General features: G+C 50.7%; 1 protein-coding gene across 5 annotated transcripts in view; it reads left to right on the top strand.

Annotated features, from left to right (window-relative positions):
* The window catches only part of ANKRD27 (ankyrin repeat domain 27), a 63,583-nt gene that overhangs the window by 30,907 nt on the left and 17,506 nt on the right, over positions 1-15,170 (top strand). For 4 of the 5 annotated variants that reach the window (XM_061138934.1, XM_061138935.1, XM_061138932.1 and 1 more), the window contains 9 exons: positions 870-962; positions 2,360-2,487; positions 2,948-3,030; positions 3,938-4,053; positions 5,194-5,286; positions 7,160-7,357; positions 9,186-9,245; positions 9,329-9,448; positions 10,555-10,599. In XM_061138934.1, the coding sequence (XP_060994917.1) occupies positions 870-962; positions 2,360-2,487; positions 2,948-3,030; positions 3,938-4,053; positions 5,194-5,286; positions 7,160-7,357; positions 9,186-9,245; positions 9,329-9,448; positions 10,555-10,599 (936 nt within the window). The remainder of the gene's footprint in view (positions 1-869; positions 963-2,359; positions 2,488-2,947; positions 3,031-3,937; positions 4,054-5,193; positions 5,287-7,159; positions 7,358-9,185; positions 9,246-9,328; positions 9,449-10,554; positions 10,600-15,170) is intronic. The other variant, XM_061138936.1, reaches the window with a different exon arrangement.

The raw sequence follows: 15,170 nt of genomic DNA, 5'->3' as shown, positions 1-15,170 counted from the left end.
TTATTCTCCATTGGTATTCTTTCCAAGGATGTTAATCTATCATCAGAAAATGGAGTCATAGGTGCTTAAGTGAGTATTGAGTGTCTCTCTAGAAATGATTTCATAAAGTAAGAATATTTGTTTGGATTTTTATATCTAGGTAAAAATAATCTGCACAATGAAGTTTATCTGTTGAGGTGGACCCAGTAGTTTATTGGACTTTGGGCCAAGCGGCCGTGTTGTCTGATGTTTCAATATGTATGTTCAAGAAGCACAACCCTTCTCTCTGTTGCTGAGAAGCGTAGACCAGCCTGTCAAATGGTTCTCCTGTCTGTGTGTGCTCAGTCGCTCAGTTGTGTCCGACTCTTTGCGACCCTGTGGACTGTAATCTGCCAGATTCCTCTGTCCATGGCATTCTCCAGGCAAGAATACTGGAGTGGGTTGCCATTTCCTCCTCCTGGTCTCCTGTCTGTGGGTCTAGATAAAACACAGGGGACAGAGCTCTGCAGGCATTAGGACAGATGTTGTGAGAGGTGCGGGAGGCCAGGACAACCTAGGTTGCCCTGGGGATGATAGTGCTGTGTGCACGCCACATTCCACACTTAGAGATGCTACATTCTACACACACACTCACACACAGCCGGTACACTGCCCACCTCCCACATCCCTGCTGGGAATTCATCGTCAGAGCCCCGCTTCCTGGAGAGGCAGATGGGGAGCCCCTCTCCCAGCCTGATGAGGGTCTGCTGTGTGGCTCAGTGGGGGCGGGGAGAGGCACTGCCCGGCCGCTCTGTGGGACGTGGCGCTGATTGTCCCGGGTCCTCTGTTTTCAAGGACCTGCACTGCAGCTCATGATGTGTGATAACATGGCTTATCGGCTTTTTCCGCAGGAGTCAGAGGGATTTGGTGACAGACTGTTCCTTAAGCAGAGAATGAGCTTACTGTCCCAGCTGACCTCAACACCCATCGACTGCCTGTTTCAGGTAAGATGCGGGAGGTCCTGGGGGTGCCGAAGTGTGAGGGGTGCTCCGTCTTTTACTTTTTAACATATATTTATTTTTGTTTATTTGGCTGCTGCTGGGTCTTAGTTTCAGCATGTGGGATCTAGTTCCCTGATCAGGGATCAGACCCGGGCCCCTTGCATTGGGAGACTTAGCCACTGGATCACCAGGGAAGTCCCAGGAGCTCTCCATCTTTCCTCACCTTTTGAGTCTCTGTAGAATCCATCAGGGTGGTTTGCATAGTTCAACACGGAAGCCCATTTTGTGCTCAAGGACGCGGTAGGGATCCTGGGGTCTTATGGGATCAGCTTGCTGCCCGTCTCTGATGTGAGCTGTGCTGTAGTCCCACTGGAATGGACCCTTGTGAGTGGAACCCTCTGCCCGGCTGTCCTCCTCTCTCCATTCAGAAAAACGTGGCTTGTTCTTCACCGTCCACTCAGTGGCACCTCACTGGCAGCTCTGGCAGAATGAGTGCCTCTTCTCAGCACCGGGAACCCGCGTTATAGACACCTGTGGGCTGGGAGCACAGCAGCTGGTGGTGGTCTGATCCCCAGGCAGTGCAGGAGGCTCCCTCCTCGGATCTGATCTACCACGGGGGGGCTGGCGAGGTGCCCTGGGAGGCAGTCATCAGGAGGCCAGCGGCCAGAGTGGGTTCCATGAGCTCTGCGCCCCAGAAAGTCTCCCTCCATATAGGGACTATATCTGGGAGTAACAGGGGTGAGCCCTGCAATTATCAGTGGTCTCCTGCTAATTGCAGCTGTTTTGAAAGCCGAGGCTCTATTAGATTGTAAGACAATTGTAATCTAAAAGAAGGGTCAGAATCTGTGCTGACACTCAGGGTGGATTGTCCCCCCATGCCTGTTGCTCTGGAACTTTTGTCACACTGTTAGTTATGGAAAAATCCTAATGTTTACAAAAATAAAAGAGAGTAGTATGATGAACGAACCTCCATGTAGCCATCTCCCTAATCTTGTTCCATTTCTGTCCCCTGGCCCCGCTTTCGCCATCCATCCAAATTATTTTGAAACAAGTCCCAGAGAACAGATCATTTCATCCATCCACACGTAGTTGGGCTTCCCTGGTGGCTCAGATGGTAAAAAATCTGTCTGCAATGCAGGAGATCTGGGTTCAATCCCTGGGTTGGAAAGATCCCCTGGAGGAGGGCATGGCAACCCACTCCAGTATTGTTGCCTGGAGAATCCCCATGGACAGAGGAGCCTGGCGGGCTACAGTCCATGGGGTTGCAAAGAGTCAGACACAAGTGAGCTCCTAAGCGCACACACATAGATATATGTTTCTGTAAGGATGCTCCCAAAATTCACAGCTTAGAGAATGAATCGTTCCAACCTATCAACAGTGTTTTTGATGTCACTTTTTAGCACATTGCATCAGGTAACCAGAAGGAAGTGGAGAGACTTCTGAGCCAGGAAGACCAAGATAAAGATGCCGTCCAAAAGATGTGTCACCCTCTGTGTTTCTGTGATGACTGTGAGAAACTCATCTCTGGGTAAGAGGGCCCCTCAGCACCGGGAAGGGGGAGACTCGGGGCCTGGGTGGAACTTTCCCCCTCGTTCGCTGTGCAGTTTGGAATAAGGAAGTTATCCTTGCTGCACTCTGCTTCTTCTGCTGTAAAGTGGAGATCCGCCTCTTTGGCGAATCAGATGGAATAAAAACACTTAGCACCTTGCTGGGCTGCTTAACCTGGGGAGGCGGGCAGAGGGCCTGCCTCAACCTCGGAAAGTGGGTTTTAGATAGAGGACTGTCAGCTCCTCCCCACAACCTTTTCAGTTTCCTCTTACCTTTATCGGGCTGTTTGGCTGGGTGTGGGGAGGGCACCGGCAGAAGCCGTGGCTGATGCTCTCCGGGACGCTATGGAAGAGACCCAGCTTGGATCACACCAGAGGGTCCCAGGACCCCAGCGTGTCCATGCTGCGGGTCTATTTCTCTGTGTCCTCTTTCCCTTTTAGGAGGCTGAATGACCCCTCAGTTGTCACTCCATTCTCCAGAGATGACAGGGGTCACACACCGCTCCATGTGGCTGCCCTCTGTGGTATGTGGTCCAGCCTCTATGCTCTCAGGGCAAAGGGATGGGGCCAAGTGTGTCCCAGCAGAGCCTGGCTGCTGGGGGAGGAGGTGTGGGGTGATGGAAGGCTCCCCGCCCCGGGACATTCATGTGCTGTCCCTGGGCTAGAAGAGCATGTGCCCGGCCTGTGTGGATGCCTGACACTGCCCTGGGCTGGTGGTCCAGCCAGGCAAGGCTTGAATCTGAACTATGAGACTGACCTCAGAATTGAGGTTCTTATATTCCTGATTTAAAAAAAAATAACTTTACTATCTTTATTTTTTATTCTATATTCTTTTCCATCATGATTTATCATAGGATACTGAATATAGTTCTCTGTCTTTTAAAGTGCACAGTCAAATAAAAGTGCACATTCAAGGTAGAAAACACAACATCTGTAAGCTCTTTCCATCCTCCAGTCATCTAAAGATTGTTTCAATTCATGACTGTCTGAAACATCAGCACGCTTGAGTGTGTGTGTATATAAAAGATATGATATTGTGGGGCTCACAATGTCTGTGGGGTGCTTTTTTCACTAGGCGATATATAAAAACATTTCTCCACGTCAGTATTTTTTTTTTTTCATGGTCGCACAATATTCCATCCTGTGAAGTGATGCACCATGAACTCTTCTGTGGACATCTAAGGCTCTTTTCTGCTACCTTCTGTGGCTGTGGCGTGGGGGTGGGGCTGGAGCCGAACTGCCTCCAGAGGGGGAGCACCACCCCCAGAGTGTCCAGAGTCTGCAGCGTGTGACTTGACGTTAGCTCTGGTTCCCCCCACGCAGAAAAATGCCTCCTGGCTTGTCTCGTGCCAGCAGATGAGAGGGTGAAATAAAGTCATGGCTTCGCTCACTGGTTTCAGAAAGCCCCCCTTCTTCCCTTCCGTTCTGCAGGGCAGGCGTCCCTCATCGACCTCCTGGTTTCCAAGGGCGCGGTGGTGAACGCCACGGACTACCACGGCTCCACCCCGCTCCACCTTGCGTGTCAGAAGGGCTATCAGAGCGTGACGGTGAGCAGCTGGGCTCTGCTCGAGGCCTCGCAGGGCTGGCCTCTCCCCTGCTCCACGTGGCTCTGTTGGAGGGGCGGGGAGTGTCACGGCGAGCCTGGGGTCTCGGGCGCCTCCCCCAGAGTCTGCTGGGCAAAAACTGTTAGATGTAGATTAGAGACGTCACGGTAATCCGCAATAAGAAGGGCACCCCCCAGATACTAGAAATATTTTAGATAGGGCCCCAAGATGGACTTTCCCTTAGACTTAATACCTACGGGTGAGAAGACAGTCCAGAAACTGGAAAGCAAAATTGTTTTGCCAGTCAGTGATGTTTCGATTTCTACCAAAGTTGTTTGGTACATAAAGCGCCTCCGATCCTGCTGGTGATTGATGGGGGTTGTTTTTCTTTTTTTTTTTTTAAGTTTTTATTAGAGTGTAGTTGATTTACAATGTTGTGTTAGTTTCAGCAAAGTGAATCAGTTATACATATACATATATCCACTCTTTTATTTTTTTAATGATCTCTAAACTTTTTCTCAGGAAAGAGGAGTGATACTTTTTTTGCTTTTATTTTTAAAATTTTCAATTTTTTTTTGTGTAATTGAAGTATAGTTGATTTACAATGCATAAGTTGCAGATGTACAGCAAAGTGATTCAGTTATATATATATATGTATGTATGTAGTATATTTACAGTGTACAATTTTTTACCTTTTTAATTTTAATTTTTTTAGGCCAGTACATGTCTGACATTGCACACAAGACTCAGCGCCCTGGGGTTGTGGGGAGCTGACCTTCCTTGACTTATTAAGCACCAGGCCCAGGGCCAAGTACTTTTGTTTTTGTAACTTTTTCTTTATTTTCTGGCTGCAGCATGCAGGACCTTAGTTCCTTGACCAGGGATTGATCCCAGGCCCCTTTCAGTGGAAATGTGTTTCCCTAACCACTGGACCACCAGGGAAATCCCTATAGTATATATTCTTTTTCAGATCGGTTTCCATTACAGGGCTGATCTGATTTCAGTTGTAATGCAAGTAGATAAGGTTGAAAATGGAGAGCGGGCAACAGCCCCCTGTGAGGCCCCAGGCCGTGCTCCCGGAGGGCCCCAGGCCTGCCCTGCCACGCTCGCTGGTGGTCACCGCTCTCTCCTCTCCCTTGGAAGCTGTTGCTGCTGCACTACAAAGCCAGCGCCGAAGTGCAAGACAACAACGGCAACACCCCGCTGCACCTGGCCTGCACCTACGGCCACGAGGACGTAAGTGGTCCTTGCTGTCCCCAGGGAGGGTGCCTTACCCCTTCTCACTGGAGGAGAAATGTGAATTTCACATTTGTTGCATGTTGTATTTTATGTTGACAATTATTGGAACATTTGGTGTATTATTTTTTTAATTAAAAAATTTAAAAGCATGTTACAGATGCTATACTGAAATAACAGAAATCTAAAACATAACTGCCCATTGTCTTTTCCTGAAATCTTATGCATCATCCCTGCTGCCATCTGCTTCTTGCCTGTGTTCTTCCTCAGTCTTTACATTTTATAGTTTTGTGGTAATATCAAGGAATTTTACCATTTCCATTCTTGCTTAATATTTAACTGTGCCTGTGTTTTTTTTCCCCTAACCACTCTCTCCCCTGCTTCTCTCCACGATGATATACAGGTAGATTTATACAGACCAAAGGTTAGGTGGTTGAGGAGTGAAAATGAGATCATACCCTACACATGTTAAAAATATATATTTATTCTTATTTGGCTGCATTGGGTCTTTGTGACGTGCGAGACCTTTTGCTGCGGTTTGAGGGCTTAGTTGCCCTGCCGCATGTAGGATGGTTTGGCTGCATTGGGTCTTTGCGACGTGCGAGACCTTTTGCTGCGGTTTGAGGGCTTAGTTGCCCTGCCGCATGTAGGATGGCTCAGCACGTAAAGAATCCACCTGGAATGCAGGAGACACAGAAGACGTGGGTTCGATCCCTGGGTTGGAAATATCCCCTGGAGAAGGAAATGGCAATCCGCTCCAGTATTCTTGCCTGGGAAATCCCATGGAGAGAGAAGCCTGGCGGGCTACTGTCCATGGGGTCGCAAAGAGTCAGACTTGACTGAGCAACTAAGCACAGACATACATACAATGTGGGGTCTTAGTTCCCTGACCAGGGATCGAACCTGCGTCCCCTGCATTGGAAGGCAGACTCTTAACCACTGGACCACCAGGGAAGTTCCCCTGACATATTTTTATGCAGCTTATTTTCCTAACTTACTATATTGTGGACATCCTGTAGTAGGTCAATCAATGTAGATCTAGCCCATTCTGTAATCACTACACAATAATCTGTCATGTGTATTGTGTCGGGGTCCCTGATGCCACTCCCCAGTTCAGTGACTCACTAGGAAGGCTCACAGGACTCAGCGTACAGTTGCTTCATAGCTCTGATTTGTTGTAGTGAAAGGATTCAGAGCAAAACCAGCCAAGGGGAAGGTGCAAGGATGAAGCCCGGAGGAAACAGGGACAAGCTTCCGAGAGTCGCTCCCTGTGGAGTCACTCAGGACACACTTATTCCTCTGGCAACGTAACAACACGTGCATGGTGTTTTCCACCAGAAGCTCATCAGGGACTCAGTGCCCAAGATTTTGATTGGAGGCTGGTCATGTGAACCCTCTCTGCCTAGCATGTTTCAAATTCCAGACTCCCAGAAGAACAGCAGGTGTTCAGCATAAACCAGTGTTGGACAAACAGTTCAGGCCCAGTGAGCCCATCTTATCTATCAATCAGGGCACTGTGAGAACGGTCCTCAAATCCAAGCTGCCAAGGAACTTGGCCAGTCCAGGGCCAGACCTACAGGCAGGCCTCTCACGGGATGATGGTAGGGCCTACTCTGGGAACTCCTTTCTACACATGATATGTGACAATTTATTCAGCCATTCTAGTTGATTGGCAGTTGGGTTCTTAAAAAATAAAAATTGTGTCCTGATCAGGTTACCTGGAGCCCTGGAGGTGTAATGTCCTCTTACTCCACGTTTGCATGGCAGATGGCACCTGGATCGAGTCGGGATATAGGCTGAGGCTGCAGGGTGCACAGATCTGCCGGGGGCCTGGCGTGTGAGCTCACGGGGGCCTCTCCCATTATGTTCACAGTGTGTGAAGGCTCTGGTCTACTTTGACGTGCAGGCCTGCAGACTGGACATCGGTAACGAGAAAGGAGACACCCCGCTGCACATCGCTGCCCGCTGGGGTTACCAGGGCATCATCGAGACCTTGTTGCAGAACGGGGCGTCCACAGAGACCCAGAACAGACTGAAGGAAACGCCCCTCAAGTGTGCGTTAAACTCAAAGGTAGCGTTTTTCCTCTCGGAGCGGCAGTATGACTTAAAAAAAGATACCACCATCCACAGATCAGGTCTCTGCCGTGCTGTTCAAACTGCATTGGTCCCCAAGGCTAGAATGTGTGCATACCCGCTGTGCTGCAAACCACACCTGGTTGTTAATGAGGTTCATGCAGTCATACTATTTTCCATCTTAGTAGGGGTTTTTCTCAGTGTCCTACCAGGAGCTGCTCCCGCAGAGTTTGCCTCTGAGGGCTGTTGGCTTGTGAGCAGATAGAGTGAGAGGAGATGGGGCAGTGGCTCTGGCCAGGAAGAGCAGGGGTGGGGCATGGAGACAGCAGCGTCAGCTCTGTTCCCTGTTCCCACACCCTCAGCGCCTGAAACCTTACTCTGAGTCGGCCGGCTCTGGATGTCATTGGGTATAGTTTCCTCCATAAATGATTCATTAATGAACTACTATCCTTTCCTGCCAGTAACTTCTGGACACACGTAGTTTGAGGCCACATGTCATGCCGTGCTCACTTGCAAGGGGGTGGGGAATGGGGGGGTCCTTCCAGAGGCCAGGGCCTGTATGCCTTGTCGCAGCAACCCTGTTGAAAGGGATGCCCACAGAGAAGCGTTTGACCAACTAGCTGGGGGAGCGTAGGGCCACCTGCCGTGGCCATCCGAGGTCCTGATGTCCAGGCCAGCCTGGCTGGTGGCTCGCGCAGGTGATTCTGTTTCCATGCAGGTCTCCAGATGTCTCTCTTTACACAGGCCCTACTTTTGCCTTTTGATGTTTTATCATATCATTCCCAACCCTCATCTAGGGAGTTCTTTTAGTTCCTGCCTGTCTTCTAGGAGTACCAATTTTTGTTTTTAGACTACTTTATTGAGGTATGAGTGACATACAGAAAGCTCCTCAGATGGTAAAAGTCTGCCTGCAATGCAGGAGACTTGAGTTCGATCCCTGGGTCAGGAAGATCCCCTGGAGAAGGAAATGGCAACCCACTCCAGTGTTCTTGCCTGGAAAATCCCATGGACAGAGGAGCCTGGTTGGACACGACTGAGCGATTTCACTTTCAATTTCATTGAGGTAATGTTTGACATACAGAAAGCTGTGCACATTTAGCATATGCAACTTGATGGGTTTGGAGATCAGTCCCTGCCCATGAGACCAGCACCACAGTCTCTGCTGTAAACAGATGCATCACCTCCAGATGTTTCCCCCCGCCCTCTTTGTTTATTATTATTATTGTGTGTGTGTGTGATAAGGTCACAATGTAAGACCTAGTTTTCGGAGTTTTCGGAGCCAAGTTTTCAGAGGTTTAAATCCCTGCTCCTGGCCCGGGGGAGGGGAGTGGGCTCAGCTGCCCATGCCCTCACATGGGTCTCAGCTTTGCAGCAGCCAGAGCTGGGGGACTGGGTGAGGCCACCCTTGGCCGGAGATGCCAATGAGGGGCTGAGGGCACCTCTGTCCTGGAGCTTCTCCCAAAGGCCCCTCCAGAGGGAGATCTGCAGACAGAAGAAGCAGACGGCTGTCCTGCTCAGCTCTGAGCTGCCCCCGCTTGAGGCCCCTGGCTGCCAGTGGAAAGGCCACGTTTTAGGTCTGTGGGCAACCAGCCCAGGCTGGACCAGGCAGCCTCTGAGGTCCCTCTGTGCCTGGGTTCCCTTGTCCTCTGAGCCCATTGGTGGGGAGACCGGCTCCTCCTGCTGGACTTAGTGTGAGTCTGAGTAGCTTCCCGCCTGCTGTGGGCCTGGCTGGGCTGAGTGCCCTCCCGAGGAGGTGGGGGGCACCATACAGGTGGTGAGACTTCGGTTACTCACCTCGGGACTCATCCGCGTCCCCTTCCTCCTAGATTCTGTCCATCATGGAAGCCCACCATCTGTCCTTCGAGAGGAGGCAGAAGTCTTCAGAGGTAAGACGGCAGGGCTGCGCTCATCGGCCCTGTTCGCGACCAGCCTCTGTCTGGCCCTCACCCCCACTCTCGCCGGACTGTAGGTGTCTGTGCAGGCCCCTCAGTGCTCCATGGACTCCATCAGCCAGGGCTCCTCCACCTCCAGCTTCTCCTCCGCGTCGCTGAGCTCCAGGCAAGAGGAGCCCAAGAAGGACTACAGGGAGGTGAGGCTCCCAGACGGGAGGGTGGAGGGGACCGTGTTCTAGGGGCCAGTCACAGCCCTGGCCTGACGGAGCCATGCCATGCCCTTGGGGGAAGCCCAGCCGCCGCCGCCTTGCCCTTCATGGACACATGTGCTTAAGTGTCTGTGTGTGTGTGTGTGTGTGTGTGTGTGTATGGGAGTGGGTGTGTGTGATGGGAGGGGGAGTATTCTAAGAAGCCTACAGGTAGAGTCACCTGTAGGTCCCGGGCTTTAAGATTCTATTACCAAGCACGTTCTCTGTCCTTCCCCCCCGCTCCGTCAGCTCACTTATTGACTTGGTGTGTCGTTCCTGACTTACTGCAGAGTTTATGGAGATACTTAAGTGTCCTCTTGCACTGCCTTTTATAAAAGCTGACTTACACCCCGTTTGTTTTTCCCTGTCTAACTTACCTTAGAGCTTGTCCAGAGTCAGCCCACAGAGCAGACCATGGTGTGGATGCACCCCAGTTTCTCCCCTGTGGTTGGGGAGCCCTCACTGACCCCACCCCGGGGCCCCTCCACCCCTGCCACCCCGAGCTCAATGCAGAACCACAGCGCAGAAAAGCCCAGAGACATGCTCCAGGGTTTAACAGAGGCTGGGAGTGGATCCGTGAGCTTTAACCTCATGGCATCCGTAGCTGGTGGATAACGAGAGCTGAATAGATGCAGGTCTGGTGGGTGGTCGCCCTCTTAGGAAGCACTTGGGCTCCAGGTGGCTGGTGTCCCCCTGTGCCACATGAGTGGCAGGTCATCTTATAGACTTTATATGGAAGCTGCCCTGTATGAACAACTTTGGGGATGTGTTTGAAAGATAATGAGATCAAGAGACATGAAAGCTACTAGGTCTTCAGAATGCTCTTTTTTTTTGTTTTTCTAATAATAACATGAATTTCACCTTTATTTAATCATTTTGACCATGAGTCTTGTGGCATCTTAATCCCCAGACCAGGGATCGAATCCGGGCCCCCAGCAGTGGAAACACTGTTTTAACCACTGGACCACTAGGGAATGCCCAGAATGTCATTTTTATTGTTTCTATTCTTACCATATTATTATATTTTCCCTTACATTCTTTTTCCTTTTATTAAGGTAGAAAAACTTTTAAGAGCTGTTGCTGATGGAGACCTGGAAATGGTGAGTTTTATTTAATAATTAATAGAGTTTACTTTTTAGAAAGCTTTAGGTTCATAGCAAAAGTGAGCAGGAAGTACAGACAGAGTTCCCATATGCTATCTCCAAACATATACAACCTCCATAGAAATGGTGAGTTTTTAGAAGTGAATTTCAGACGGCTTGCTCTCAGCTGAAGCAGCTGTGCCCGTGTATTTTGTTTCCAGGTGAGTTAGGAGCTGTTGGGGGGTCTTTGTTCACTTTCATGCAAAAGGGGTGCATTTCATGAGTGATGGTGATGGGATGGGACGTACCCTCCCACAAGTAACAAGGCAAGTGGGATAAAGCCTCAGAGGGAGCCTGCCCCCGCCTTTTAGACATTCATATTCCAGGAGGGTGGTGATGCTGGCAAGGGGGCCGGACCCCACTAGCTGGGAGCAAGGTGAACAGGCTGGGTAGGGGATGGGTAGAGGTGGCGACGGGGAAGCCAGAACACAGAGGGCGTTGGTGTGGCCCTGCAAGGAGCTGTGGGCGGTGTGGCATCCTGGTCAGGGGGCTGAGTCCCAGGCTTGGGGCTGAAAGGACTCACAGCAAGCAAGTGTCCAGATGAGATGGCGTTAAGGTGTGCGTCCTAACCCTTCCTGTCAGGTGACGGGGAACAGCTGTGACATCACTGGGGACGCCCATGGCAGTTCCCCTGGCTTCTCTTCCGCTTCCTGAAAGGAATTTGTTCTGTCTTCCACTTTATTTTTTAAAAATTTAAAAAAAAAATTTTTTTTTTAATGTATTTGGCTACAACCGGTCTTAGATGCAGCATGTGGGATCTTTAGTTGTGGCCTGTGGGATCTAGTTCCCTGACCAGGAATTAAACCGAGGCCCCCTGCGATGGGAGGAAGGAGTCTGAGTCACTGGACCACTAGGGAAGTCCCCTGTCTTCCACTTTAAGAAGAGGAGTAAATTAGCCCTTAGCAGATTTGGAGCCTTGAGTGGATCGGGTTTACAAGAGCGCTTTTAAGAGTCATGTTTCAAGAGTGCTTCTCAAGGATGATGGAATTTGGAGTGATGGACAGAAGTTCCTGGGATCTGATTAGCACAGTCTCTGGGGTATATGGAGTCAGAACACAGTTGTCAGTGTCAGCCTCTGCCCAGAGCCCACTGTGAACCCCTCCTCCTGATTCGTGGCTCCTCTCATGGGAGGACCCGGGGTGTGGATCTGGCTGGTGCTGGCTGCTCCCTTCTCAAGACCAGCCCCGGGGAAGCCAGCGTTCTTGAGGGAAGCCAAGGAGGAGTTTCTCAGGCTCCTACGAGTGTAGAGAAGAGACCGACCCTTCCTATGTCAAGGCGAATCTGCTCTTCATCCTGTGGGTGGGCGAGCGGGTGGGGGCACTCACGGAGGAGCTGAGCAGAGGCAGGCTGCCCGGTGCCTGCTGGTCACCACCCAAGCCCATCCACACACACGACAGAACCCCCATCCCACAGCCCGAGGCCACCACCCCTCAGCCCCCTTCCCCCATCGTGTACCTTCTAACCACCGCCAAGAGGAATCGCCCCGAGTCCGGTCTGTCCCAGCCAGCCTGGGAGGTGAGGCCTTCGGCCTGGGTGGAGTATTTGCTGTCAGCGATGTGGAGGGGCCCTGGAGGGGGGATGTTTGGGGGTGCATAGCATTTTCCTGGGGCCCTCTGTCACACCTTGCAGGCATTTGCTGACTTCCCCAGGGCTCAGAACCAGGTCTGGAAATGTATTTGTGTTTTCTCACATTTACTATCCTAGAAACTGGCCTTTACTGGAACACAGATTTGACCTGTCAGGGGTCTTTTCAGTGCTTTCGCCTGTGGGCTAGGGCATTAACGTGGAAGGGATGCTTGTGGAGTCAGAGAGCCTGTGTTTAGGTTCTGGCCACCACTTTCTCATCATGTGGTCTTGAACAAGTTGTTGGCCCCTTGGAGTGAGTCTGCTCCCCCATAAGAGGAGACAGACTGCTTGTCGAAGGAGGACGATTAGATAACAAGAGGAGGTGCTCGCAAGGTGCTCTAGGACCAGGGCTTTAAAGCCGTCACCCTGAAGCAGCACCACGCTGCCCCTTTCTAAGACAGAAGAGAAGAATCTAACACAAGCTGCAGAAACGGTAGCTCAGTCTCTCTGTCACCACTGAAAGGATTTAGAAAGGCCTGAGCACAGGAGACCCTGGAATCCTCAGGAGAGAGCACCACCACCATGTATAAGTTACTTCGGTGGTGGAGATGTAGACCTGATTCGGGAACGTGTGTGTGTGTGTGTGTGTGTGTGTGTGTGTATGGTGTGTGCATAGGACACTGTCTGTGCGTAGGACACTGTGTGTGTGTGTAGGACACTGTGTGTGTGTAGGACACTGTGTCTGTGTGTGTGTGTGTGTGTGTGTGTAGGACACTGTGTGTGTGTGTGTGTGTGTGTAGGAGTCTGTGTGTGTGTGTGTGTGTGTGTGTGTAGGACACTGTGTCTGTGTGTGTGTCTGTGTGTGTGTAGGACACTGTGTGTGTGTGTGTGTAGGACACTGTGTGTGTGTCTGTGTGTGTGTAGGACACTGTGTGTGTGTGTGTGTGTCTGTGTGTCTGTGTGTAGGACACTGTGTGTGTGTGTGTGTGTGTGTGTGTGTGTGTGTGTGTAGGACACTGTGTGTGTGTGTGTGTAGGACACTGTGTGTGTGTGTGTCTGTGTGTCTGTGTGTAGGACACTGTGTGTGTGTGTGTGTGTGTGTGTGTGTGTAGGACACTGTGTGTGTAGGACACTGTGTGTGTGTGTGTAGGACACTGTGTGTGTGTGTGTCTGTGTGTGTGTGTGTAGGACACTGTGTGTGTAGGACACTGTGTGTGTGTGTGTCTGTGTGTAGGACACTGTGTGTGTGTTTCTGTGTGTAGGACACTGTGTGTGTAGGACACTGTGTGTGTGTGTGTAGGACACTGTGTGTGTGTGTGTCTGTGTGTGTGTGTGTAGGACACTGTGTGTGTGTGTGTCTGTGTGTCTGTGTGTAGGACACTGTGTGTGTGTGTGTGTGTGTGTGTGTGTGTGTAGGACACTGTGTGTGTAGGACACTGTGTGTGTGTGTGTAGGACACTGTGTGTGTGTGTGTCTGTGTGTGTGTGTGTAGGACACTGTGTGTGTAGGACACTGTGTGTGTGTGTGTCTGTGTGTAGGACACTGTGTGTGTGTGTCTGTGTGTAGGACACTGTGTGTGTAGGACACTGTGTGTGTGTGTGTAGGACACTGTGTGTGTGTGTGTCTGTGTGTGTGTGTGTAGGACACTGTGTGTGTGTGTGTGTAGGACACTGTGTGTGTGTGTGTCTGTGTGTCTGTGTGTAGGACACTGTGTGTGTGTGTGTGTGTGTGTGTGTGTGTGTAGGACACTGTGTGTGTAGGACACTGTGTGTGTGTGTGTAGGACACTGTGTGTGTGTGTGTCTGTGTGTGTGTGTGTAGGACACTGTGTGTGTAGGACACTGTGTGTGTGTGTGTCTGTGTGTAGGACACTGTGTGTGTGTGTGTGTCTGTGTGTGTGTGTGTAGGACACTGTGTGTGTGTGTGTGTCTGTGTGTGTGTGTGTGTGTGTGTGTCTGTGTGTAGGACACTGTGTGTGTAGGACACTGTGTGTGTGTGTGTGTCTGTGTCTGTGTGTAGGACACTGTGTGTGTAGGACACTGTGTGTGTGTGTGTCTGTGTGTAGGACACTGTGTGTGTGTGTGTGTCTGTGTGTGTGTGTGTAGGACACTGTGTGTGTGTGTGTGTGTGTGTGTGTGTGTGTAGGACACTGTGTGTGTAGGACACTGTGTGTGTGTGTGTAGGACACTGTGTGTGTGTGTGTCTGTGTGTGTGTGTGTAGGACACTGTGTGTGTAGGACACTGTGTGTGTGTGTGTAGGACACTGTGTGTGTGTGTGTCTGTGTGTGTGTGTGTAGGACACTGTGTGTGTGTGTGTGTAGGACACTGTGTGTGTGTGTGTCTGTGTGTCTGTGTGTAGGACACTGTGTGTGTGTGTGTGTGTGTGTGTGTGTAGGACACTGTGTGTGTAGGACACTGTGTGTGTGTGTGTAGGACACTGTGTGTGTAGGACACTGTGTGTGTAGGACACTGTGTGTGTGTGTGTCTGTGTGTAGGACACTGTGTGTGTGTGTCTGTGTGTAGGACACTGTGTGTGTAGGACACTGTGTGTGTGTGTGTAGGACACTGTGTGTGTGTGTGTCTGTGTGTGTGTGTGTAGGACACTGTGTGTGTGTGTGTCTGTGTGTAGGACACTGTGTGTGTGTGTCTGTGTGTAGGACACTGTGTGTGTGTGTGTCTGTGTGTCTGTGTGTAGGACACTGTGTGTGTGTGTGTGTGTGTGTGTGTGTGTGTGTAGGACACTGTGTGTGTAGGACACTGTGTGTGTGTGTGTAGGACACTGTGTGTGTGTGTGTCTGTGTGTGTGTGTGTAGGACACTGTGTGTGTAGGACACTGTGTGTGTGTGTGTCTGTGTGTAGGACACTGTGTGTGTGTGTGTGTCTGTGTGTGTGTGTGTAGGACACTGTGTGTGTGTGTGTCTGTGTGTGTGTGTGTGTGTGTCTGTGTGTGTGTGTGTAGGACAC

The sequence above is a fragment of the Dama dama genome, chromosome 4 (assembly GCF_033118175.1).
Source record: "Dama dama isolate Ldn47 chromosome 4, ASM3311817v1, whole genome shotgun sequence".
Taxonomy (NCBI): Eukaryota; Metazoa; Chordata; class Mammalia; order Artiodactyla; family Cervidae; genus Dama; species Dama dama.
This window is presented reverse-complemented; position numbering and strand designations above follow the sequence as displayed.